Source organism: Stegastes partitus, unplaced genomic scaffold, assembly GCF_000690725.1.
Source record: "Stegastes partitus isolate 25-593 unplaced genomic scaffold, Stegastes_partitus-1.0.2 Scaffold1550, whole genome shotgun sequence".
In the NCBI taxonomy this organism is placed as follows: domain Eukaryota; kingdom Metazoa; phylum Chordata; class Actinopteri; family Pomacentridae; genus Stegastes; species Stegastes partitus.
The window spans coordinates 135,811-146,999 of record NW_007579281.1 but is presented as its reverse complement, the minus strand read 5'-3'; the positions used below and the strand labels follow the sequence as shown (position 1 = coordinate 146,999).

Here is an 11,189-nt window from a genome sequence, read left to right as displayed (position 1 = left end):
GTGTTTTTATGACTAAGTTTTGCACAATAAAGAGCATAAATGCATAAAATAAAGGCTTTTAAACACAAAAATCTAATTAAAATAGAAAGTTTCCATCGATTTAAAAGCACAACACACGACAGATTAGGGCTGAACAATGTGGGAAAATATAGAATTACCTTTTTTTTAATGTTATTTTATTGTGTAACAGATTTGAAACATGTGATGGAGCCTCAAGAGACACCGGAAAAAGATTAAAATGTGCATTTATTCCATTTTTAAAAACAATTATCACAAAAGTTTTGAGTGCATTAAGAAAAGTTGAAATTAAAATATAAGAACACAACTTTCCATCTCATCGTTGCACATTCAGCAATCAGCTTAATTAAAGTAATAATCATAAAAAAATCAACCTTCATGTAAATTCTAAATTGCAGCTTTTTGCTAATTGAATTGTTTTAAACTGAGATTTTAAATCGATTAATTGTTGGACTGAAGTAAAAATTTAAACTTTCATAACGACTTTCATTAACCGCAACACTTAAAGAGCAAAAATAATTAACTTTAACGAGCTAAAAGTGGCTCCGCTTTGCTTTAACGCAGCTCTTATTGTGAAAGATTTAATACCTGTGACTCATTTTATTTCTGTTTTAATAGTTGTGAAGCTGATGGAGCTTTCTGGGGAACGATGGTCCTGGTTTAGATCAACGATGGGTTCTACAGGTTCTGCGCTTCGACTGAACGGACACACAAAGGCAACGTGTCGTGTTTATACAGGTCTCTGTTTTGTTTGTTTGTTTGTTTGTTGTTCTAACCGTTTCTACAACAGAACACCAACACGTCTCGCTGCTTTTCCTGAAGGACTCAGTGAAGCTGGAGGACGTTCTGGAGACGCCGTGGGACACGTGGTTCATCAGCTGTTCTTCCATTTAGCTCAGTGGGAACAGTGGAACTATGAACAGAGGAGCTCTTCTCCTCAGACGGCTCAGCTCCTCACCGGCCTGCTTCTCCTCCATCTATGTCACCACGCAGCACATTTGCATAACAACTGACTGGCTGCTAGTTTGGGCCTCAAACAAAGACTCACATTATTTTATCTCTTCTTCCTGCACCTGGAGTTGCTGATCACAGTTACCTGCCGTTGGTCGGACCAGCTGACCAATCAGAGCAGACTGGGCTCCTCAGGAGGAGCTTTAAAGGAGCAGGAGCTTCAGACGGAGAAGGTTCCTGCAGAGATGTGCACGATGAGAACAATAGAGCACACAGGAAAACCTAGAAGAGGGGTGTCCAGTCCTGGTCCTCGAGGGCCACCATCCTGCATGTTCTAGATGTTTCCTTCTTCCAATCAGCTCATCATCAAGCTCTGCAGAAGCCTGATAACAATCCTGATCATTTGAATCAGGTGTGTTGGAAGAGGGGAGCATCTAGAATATGCAGGATGGTGGCCCTCGAGGACCAGGATTGGACAGTCCTGACCCAGAAGATCATGTGGAGAGGGAAACACTTCAAACACCACATCAGGGGAGACGATGCAACAAGTTGTCCTGATGAGAAGCATCCAAACCTCTCAGACTGAAGCCGAACAGAGCAGCAGATGTCTAAAGTGTGGATTTGCACATTTGACAACTTTGAGACTTTAACTCATAAAAGAACCTCTTTTTGAAGACGTTGACCGCTGAACTACACGACAGACAAACAAACCAAACTAAAGGTTAAAATTACATTCAATAGTTTCCACTTGTCCTCATCCTGTTCATCACAGACTTTACATCAGACGAGTCCATCGCCAGGTGTTTCTCTGGGACGATTTTTGTCATTTTGTTTTGCAAATTTAACTCTGATTCTAAAATCAGGCTGCAAGGTGGATCAGTAGTGAGCACCGTCGCCTCGTAGCAAGAAGGTCGCCGGTTCGTGTCCCAGTGAGGACAGTTTGCAGGTTCTCCCTGTGCAGCATGGGTTCTTTCTGGGTTCTCTGACTTCCTCACTAGGGTCATGGGGGTCATGGGAGTCTATCCCAGCTGACTCAGGGTGAAGGCAGGTTCACCTGGACAGGTAACCAGTCTATCACAGGGCTACACTTAGAGACAGACAACCAAGCACACTCACATTCACACCTACGGATAATTTACAAACCCCAATTAACCTCAGCATGTTGATGGACTTTGCGGGAGGAAGCCGGAGAACCCGGAGAGAACCCACGCTGCACGGGGAGAACATGGAGACTCCACACAGAAAGATCCCGGGTGTCCTCACCGGGACGTGAACCAGTGACCTTCTAGCTGTGAGGCAACGATGCTAACCACTGAGTCACCTTACAGCTCCTGTTACGTAAGTAGTCAAATAAATTCTTTTTTTTTTGTCAGTGATTTCTTCTGTAATATTTGCGTCAAGATATTTCTGGATTCTCTCTGCTTCTAGTCGTGGTTGTTCTGTTTCCGTCGAGGTGCAGGACTTTATGTTGCCGTGAAAAATGAACCACAGTGAAGAAAAACATGACAGGAGGTAAAACTTTGTCATAGTTCAGAGGTTTTAACTGTATTTGTTAAAGTAGAACCGATTTCAGGCCTTAAAGTCGTGTCACCTGTCGCGTCTTCGTCCTGTGAAAACGTCTGAACGAGGAAACGCAGCCTCACGTTGAACACTCAGCCGTACGTTTCTGTTTGTTCCGCCGTCGCTCTGACGTCTTCGTGGACGATATGAAACCCGTCCTGCTTCCTCTCCCAGCCGATGGCGACCTTCTGCCCCGATGGCTCTGATTAATCTTCTTCCTGGGAGCAGCATGGAAATTTCACGGCGGCCTCTGACACGTACGATCTTTTCCACGACGGTCCGAGTCCTGGTTTTTTTTCTGCGGCGGGTCGCGACCCCTCGATGCTGCAGCGAAGGGAACCGGGGGAACCAGGGGCCCGGCTGGCACCGGGAGGGTGAGCTTAGATTGCCTGCAGATGTTGTTTCGGGGGCCCAGTGCTTATTTAACCAGAGGATGTGGAACATAAATCTCCCAAGGCCTCGGCATCGTATGGGAGGTCACACATGGAGCGACTTCCTCTTCGGTTAGATGCTCTGCAGAGTTATGACGCTTCACTGGAGCAGCTTTTATCAACAAATGCTGCTTTATGAAACGGTCGCTCTCCAAAAGATGACATTTAAAATGAAGCACTGCGGTGCTACGCAGACCAACTGCCTCTAAATCATCTCTGCAGACATGAAGAAACTCACTTGTTTGGTTCAAATTGCAGCAGAAATGCAAAAATTTGCATTGACGTGAGTGTCGATGTTTGTCGAAATAGTCACAACAGTGAAGCCGAATATGTTGAAGAGGGAAAAGGCTCAAAGGGAGGAAATAAAACCAACAACAATGCAACTGGACGCACATTATGCAGCAAAAACAGCCAAAAAAAAAGCCAGATTTGAAAACAATGTGCAGAAATAACAGATTTTCAGTTTACGTCTGAGACGTTTTGTCCGAAAACGGAGATTAAACAGTCGAGGTTTTCATTTTTAAAGGACAGATTGTGTTGTAGGACTTATTTAAAGGTGCTTTTATGCAGTAAAACATCGAGTTTAGTCAGATTCATGTTTGATTTTCTGCTGAGAGCAACAACAGACTTTAGAAAAACACCGACTTTTCCACAAACAGATCCCGTTTTTAAATTTAAAGTTTGGCTTTTTGACACGAAGTCAAAGGCTGAGAGAATAATAATAATAATTATAATAATAATAAAGGAGAGAGGCTTGTATTTTTTTCCACACATTCTTTTTTATTTGTAAATAATAAAAATGAACTTTTTTTTTTAATATATAAAACATACACATCATTTGAGCCACATCTGTTATACAAACAAGAAATGTTGCAGTGAATGCTTTACTTTTTTCTAATTTTTCTTGTCGTTTCAGTGGAACACAGAAGTTGTAAACAATCAGCGTTTTTTTATTTAGTTATTTTTTTCCTGTTAATACTGACGAGAAAGAAAAAGAGAAGGAAAAAAAATATGAAAGAAAATAAATAATATAAATTTTTAAAAAACCAAAAAGAAAAAAAAAAAAAAACAGCTTCACCGGACGATGAAATGAAAAAAAATAAAAATCTCCTCTGAAATGGGACGTGGACCAGGTGGTTGTGGAGCAGCGGTTCTGACCCGAGTCCGTGTGTTCTGGTCCCGACTCGCTGTATGACTTGGCCCCCTTTTTTTTTTGTTTCTTTTTTTTTTTGCGCGATTTTCACCAGTGAGCTGATATTTACAGTGTGTGACTCGACTGAACAGCTCGTGCGTGATCGGATCGGATTTGTACACGTTTCTTCTTCGTCTCAGCCCCTCGGAGGTAAACCATGACGTGGACTAACAGTAGAGGGCGCTGTGAGGTCTGCAGTACATCTTCCAGAGGGTTTGAGGAAAGACATCAACGTAATCTTGGAGGGAAGGGGGGCGTTGGTGGTGGTTTCAGCTCGAGAGACATTCAGCACCGGACTGAGAGGACGTGGATGTCTTTAATGGGAATGGCTTCAGTTTCTTGGTTTTATCTCTTTAATATTCAAGTACGAGCAAACTGTACAACTGCATGCAACATACAAGCGGCCCAACAGTATGTGGAACTAACACACGTATCTAGTTCGGTATCTTTTTCATTTTTTTTTTTTCCTGTATCTGTTTTACAAAAATGTGCATGCAGCTTGGAAACGGGTTTCCAAAGTCATGCTGGCGCCGCCGCCGCCGCCGCCGTGGGAGGAGTCCGCGGGCCGAGGACGGAGGATGAGCGTTGGTGTTGGTGTCCCGACAGATCGTTCTGATTGGTTTGACTTCACACTGATGCGCGAGGGAAAGCTAGCCGTGTTTCCATGAGGCGTTTGGACAAATCGCTTCGGAAAAAGTTGGTGGAAATTTGAGAAAACGTAAGAAAACAGAGCGACGATGAATTATTGGTTCATTCAACGATGGGTTCTTTTATTAGAAGGTTTTTAGCCGATTTGTTCATCGTAGATATTTACTGCAAAGTCGTATTTATTCCGTACGTTGCTGGACCGAGCTAACGGATTTCATCACCTTGTGTTTTTATGTTTGAAAGACAACAAACTAAACTAAACTGCAGCTTCTTTTCTTTTACTGGAGCGATTTAAGTGGAGCCAAGTTGAATTTTGAGTGGAGCGATATTGAACGGAAACGTGCTAAATACGAGCTAACGAGGAAGTACAACGACAGTTTTCCAGATTGAAAACAGGTTCCCGAAGACTTCTTCTCGCTTTTCTCTCACAGAAGAACAAAGTACGCCAGAAAAAGATTTAATACGTCCCAAAAATACCAGGATGTCGCGCTGTATATCCAGTCGGACTTAGCGTTTTTACGCTAGCATGAAAGCATGAAAGGGCAGCTGCAGTATGTAAATACGTAAAAAGATAAAGTTTGTTATTTGGAATGCAGCGAAGTGTGTTTCTTGTTCTTTTTTTGGGATGGGTTTTTTTGTTTCTGGCTTCTTTTGCTCCACATCGCCCCCTTCAGGTGAGTTTATTTTCTCCAAATCAAGTAATGAAAACATATTTTCAAAAGTTTGCTTCAAATTTGCGTCATAAGCTGCAGCACGAACTTAAAGCAAAACAAGAAACTTCTTCTTTCACCACTTGATTTGCTTCTTTAACGCCACAGCGCCACCTGCAGGCGAGTTAAAGGACTGAACTGGATCTCATGGAAACACGGCTTCTGTGAGCGAATCTTCTTTCTGTCTGTCTGTTATCATCGAGACAAAGAAATGAACTGAACCAGTGACGGAGGGGATTGTTGCTTTTTTTTTTTCTCCTTTTTTTTCTTTTTAAAACTACGTGTTTTGTTTTTTTTCAAAAAGTTAAACTTTTTGTGTCGTAAAAAAATCAAGCTCTTGTGCTTGTGTTTAAATTTCAAAAAAAAAAAAAGAGAAAATGAAAAAAAAAAAGTGAAACTGAGAAACTCTTGGACGTGCTCGGGGGCGAGGGAACGCTTCCCCCCAAAAATGTGAAAAATTAGACGGTCCTATCTTTCTCTTGCGTAGGTGAACAAAGATTTACTTTTCTCTCTCTCTCATTTTTTTTATTTTACTTTTTTTTTACAGTGTACCCTTGTGATATTTCAAAGTGACATAAATTTTATTTATTGGTCAACCTCCTGGGAGGCCTAATATACATCTATACAAAGACGACTGGCCCGGACGCTTGGCCAGCGGTGGAACGAGAAAACGACGCTAATCTCACTGTCGAGTGTAAAAATCTAAGCTGTGTCTTCATCACCAGTCCCCCCCTGCATAACACTTTGCAGACATTTAATAGATTTTACATCCTTTTTGTTTTTTTTTTCTTTTTTATATCTCTTGTGTTTAGTTTTTTTTTCTCTCCATGCACACACCAGACTGACGACATTATCATGAGCACTGTAGAAACATCTTGTGCCAGAAGTAAACAAAGGGAAAGAAATGAACGACAAAGCAAACACGCTAGAACAGTGCGGCTTCGGAGCAGCCATGGTAAACATGTTGAAAAGAGGATCCGTCGACAGAGAAGGGACCAACGATCGGCTCCGAGGTCCGAGGCACCAGAAGGAGGCCCTGTGCTTCCAGACTGAAGGCCCACGCGGGGGCTCCCTCCCTGGGGGGGGATACGGGAGCGCCGGCGGTCTGCTGGGCTTCTGGAGGAGGAGGCCTCTGCGGGGGGAGGACGGCGCCTCCTGCAGGCGTGGAGGGTGATTACCTCTGTCTCCAGTCCATACATTCCGACGCTTACGTACATTTCTTCGCTTATTGTTGATTCAGTTAAAAACCACCCTGCTTGGTTCCAGAGCGGCGGCCCTGCGTCTTCCGGCGGAGAAAACGATGAGATTCTTCTGTGGATGGATATGAAACACTGAAACGCTCCTGACAACAGACAAAGTTCCACCGCGGCAGGAGTGATTGTCAGGTTTTTTCAACAAAGCTTTCCCGTTTCTGATTGTTGTTCTTCTACGTCTTTCCGCCGCGTTTTGTTTTTGTTTCTCTCTGCAGTTTTGTTTTTTATTTTTTGTTTTTTTTGTTCCCCCCGTTGGTGTCGGTCCACTACGACCGGACGCCCGGCGGCCCCGACGAGCTGTCCAGGGACGACTGAGAAGCTCGCCGGGTCAGGGAGGCGAGCGTCGGGTCCACCAGCGAGGACGGCGGGAACAACTTGTACCAACCAATGACTGTGCTTGATAAGTCCAGCTCCTCCAATAGGATTTGTGCAACTCCCATGAAGCTCTTGTGGTCCATGCGGCCGTAGTCGCCCCAAACGATCACCTGCGGGGAAAGCACTCGGTATGAATGTGGCACAGAAAACAAAAACCCATTTAAGTCTGTGATGCAGAGAAACTCATCTCCCGCTCACCTGGAGGACTTTCCCCTGCGGACTCTCCTCGAATAGCAGTGCTTGCTGGTACAGTGGGTCAAGTGTTTTCCGTGCAATCTTGGTTTTCTTTTTGGCTACGTACGCTCCATTATTCAGCAGGTAGACTTTGACATATGGAGCTGAAGGCAGAGACAGAACAATAAAAAAAAAAAGCCATTAGCCTCGGCTGTGTAATCCAGAGCAGATCTCAGCGAGGCTTTCGTCTCTACGGGGGGGGGGGTGAACGTGTGCTGGACTGTGGTGGATGTGAAGCGTATTTCACAATAAGAGCGTGAGCGACGTGTTGAGAGGCCTGTAGAGGCTCTTACCAGGGAGGGATTTGGATCCTGGCTTTTGTACGAGTCCTCGAGCTCTGATAACCTCCACCTCCAGCTGACCCTTCTTCTCCATCATACCGATCTGGATGTCGCCTTGGTAACGGAGCAAAGAGGAGAGATGATTGGTTTATGCACCAGGACGACGGGAGCGACACACAAAAGGATTAAATATGTGAAATAAAGAATATTTATGTATTTATGTGTAATAATAGTAAACAATACTGATCAATACTGAATTTCCCTTCTGGGATAAATAAAGTATTTTTCATTTCATTTTTTTTTTCATTCATTCATTCCATTTCATTTCAATAACAACAACAACAACAAAAAAGCTTCGATCAATGTGCATGAGCAATGATGAAGTAAAAGACTGACGACGATAAAAAATAAAAAAAGATTTTTTAAAATAAAAAGGGACTACAATTAAAAACAAAGAAAAATCTAAACTATTAATATCTTGCAAAAGAAAAAAATAAGACAAATGCTAATTTTTAAATGGCCTACTTTTTTTTTTTTAAAGGTAAATAAAAGTAAGAAACAAAAATATATTTTTAAAAAACTAATTAAAAAAATTAAAAATATTTAAACAATTAAATAAACTTAGCATATTTTCAAAAATAAATTAAAATAATCAATAAACAAAAAACTAAATGAAAAAACACTATGTACTTATTTAAAGAACAGGTCCGTGAAATTTAAAAAAATAAAATAAAATAAATATAAAAAGAAAATATGAAAATAGCTAAAGAACAAAACATTAAAGCAATAATATAAAAAATATTTTAAACAATAAATAAAATAAATATTAAATATTTTTTAAGACAAAGAAAAAAAAATTACCATAAAAAGTAATTAATTTAAAATAAATAAATAAATAAATAAAATTGCTTTGAAATAACAAAAACAAAAACATACATTTAATTGAATTGAAAAAAATAAAATAATAAAAAGGAAATATGAAAACACCTGAAGAAAAACATAAATCAAACCTATAAACATAATTAACATTTATATAAAATCTAAAAATCTAAAAGCCATAAAATATTTACGAAATAAAGACTATACATATATTACCAGAAACAGTAAAATAAATTATAAAACTGATTGATTAATTAATTTTTAATAAGTAAGTCTATCTTTTTGAAAAAAGTTAAATAAAAGTAAATCAGTTAACGTGATATGTTTAAAAAAAATATGAAAATGAAATCTTCCAAAGAAAACTGTAAATGGAAAAATAAGTACATACAAATGTATATACAAAAAAAAATATAGACAAACAGATGAAAGTCAGTATTTGTGGAGTGAGCAGAGCAGAAAGCAGCATCAGCATTAATGTTTGGTACCGATGGCCGGAGTAGCCAGAGTCTGTCGGCCCACTAACTGGGCTGGTCCCAGTCCATCCAGGAAGTCACTGAACTGACTGCTGGCGCCCAGATTCACTCCAGAGAAGATCAGGCTGACACGGAAAACACAAAAACAGCAACTAGTTAGCACAAAAAACAACAGATAGTACAACAGATCACCGTCACAGCGACACAGAAACACCCAGAATGTATTTTCTCTCTAAAGCAACAGACTTTGTTATTTAAAAGCTGGACAGAAAACACAGAGTTTAATGTGATTCAGTCAAAGAGACGCTTTGATCAGCGTTCCTGTTGTATTAAACTGTGATTACGCTGAGTTATCCGACACTTGAATAGATTCTGTGACGGCGTCCCAACCCCATGGATGGAGTCTTCATGTCCTTCAAAGGACGCAAAGGCTGCATCCAAACGTGTTTAAGGAGACGGTTTCGCCTACGACGGACTTCTTGCTGTTGTCTTGCAACCTGAAGTGACGATTTTAACATTTTTTATAGATTTGAAAAACTTGAGACGCTCGTACCGGACTATTGTAGAGGACTAAACTGTCCCAAGTGTTCACAGCTTGTCTAAACTTGTTCACACTCTAATATAAACTTAAAATTAGGGATCCACGATATATCAGCGACCACATTGGTATCGGCCGATATTAGTGTTTTTACCAATATATCGGTATCAATTTAGCTGATGTGACAAACCGATGATCATCTAAAATTAGCGCCTTCGTCTCTATATTTGATATTGCTGCTATTTCACAGATGTTTTTACTTAAATGATCCTAAAAATTGAATATCGACATCGATAATATCGGTTATCGACGATATCAGAAATCTTAATATCGGATATCGGTATCGGCCAGAAATGTTAATATCGTGCATCGCAACTTAAAATATTATAAAATCGCCACAATCTCTGTAAAATAAAACTCAAACGCTGAAGCTGAATAAATGGAAAGTACGTGTTTTAAACTGCAGCGGCTCGTGTCAACGTAGCTTCAGCGATTTTTTAAAACAAATTTGAAGTTTTCAACGTCTGTTTTCGATCAAACTGTCACAGATGAGCAGCCGTGGAAACAAAGGATGCATTCATCGGCTGCATGTGAAGGAGTCTTTACATCTTAATGAAATGGGACGGCCTTCGTCGCCTCGCTGTGACGCATTCAATGCAGCCTTTGATTTGGGACGTGGCTAATGTCTGGATATAATCCCTCAGAACGACGTAGAAACTCTGCCGGGTTATTTTCTGCACATTTACAGGTTTATATTTATATTTTTCAGGTCCAGCAGATTATGTGTACGGTCACAACCAGCAGCTCTGCGGTTCACTGACTTTCCCTCGGAGTTGTAGCTGTTCATGCTGCCGTTGTTGGACTCTCGGCTCGGCTGCCGGCTCATGTTCCTGGTCAGCTCCACCGCCATGCCGGTCTCGGTGCTCCTCTGGATGGGGGCGCCCTTCTCCTTCTTGCTCTTCCCGTCTGGATGAGAGAACGGCAACGGGTTAATGCTTTCACAGATTAAACTCCTGCAGAAGACAAACTTGTAACTCAGCGTCTCTCTTTGGCAAATGAAACAGGTGGCCTAACCAACTGCTAATAAAGTGATTATTATTCTAAGAAACGCTGCCCAACATGAAGAACGATCTGAATTATTACAGCTCAACAAAACGTTTGATTTGGAGCGCTGCCTGCCCGCCGTGTTCAGAAACCAGAGAAACGTGACTCTGAAACCGTCCAGAGTTCATTCATTCATCGTAAATCATTCATAAGATCCCGTCTGGAGCTCTGTGATCTGCAGCCAGAGCGACGCCCATCACGTCCTGCTCCATCATCGCAAGTAAACAGGAAATTGTTGTGCAGAATAAGAGCTCAGACGTCCCGGCGTGGCCTCGTGGATCCGGGTTTTCACTCATCACACGAAGCTCTGCCTTTTAAATCCTGTGCAGCTTTGCTACAGTCAGTAAACGAATCAGAGCGTCGTCCACCTGCGTTTGTCGTCATCCGTCGCTATCGTGAAACATTCGTCAAATTAAGGTCGATCTCGGTCCCATCTCTGCTTCCTCCTCCTCCTCCTCCTCGGGCCTAATGTCCTCTAATAGCGTTTTATGTTCACTACAAAGCAGGAAGCTTTCATCTGACAGAACGCCCCGCGGTGGAAG

General features: G+C 41.5%; 1 protein-coding gene across 1 annotated transcript in view; it reads right to left on the bottom strand.

Annotated features, from left to right (window-relative positions):
• Positions 1-7,029: 7,029 nt before the first annotated feature.
• rims1b (regulating synaptic membrane exocytosis 1b) overlaps positions 7,030-11,189 on the bottom strand; it is a 94,849-nt gene continuing 90,689 nt past the window's right edge. The window contains 5 exon segments of the mRNA XM_008300500.1: positions 7,030-7,248; positions 7,337-7,476; positions 7,666-7,767; positions 9,018-9,130; positions 10,365-10,509. Coding sequence (XP_008298722.1) covers positions 7,030-7,248; positions 7,337-7,476; positions 7,666-7,767; positions 9,018-9,130; positions 10,365-10,509 — 719 coding nt within the window.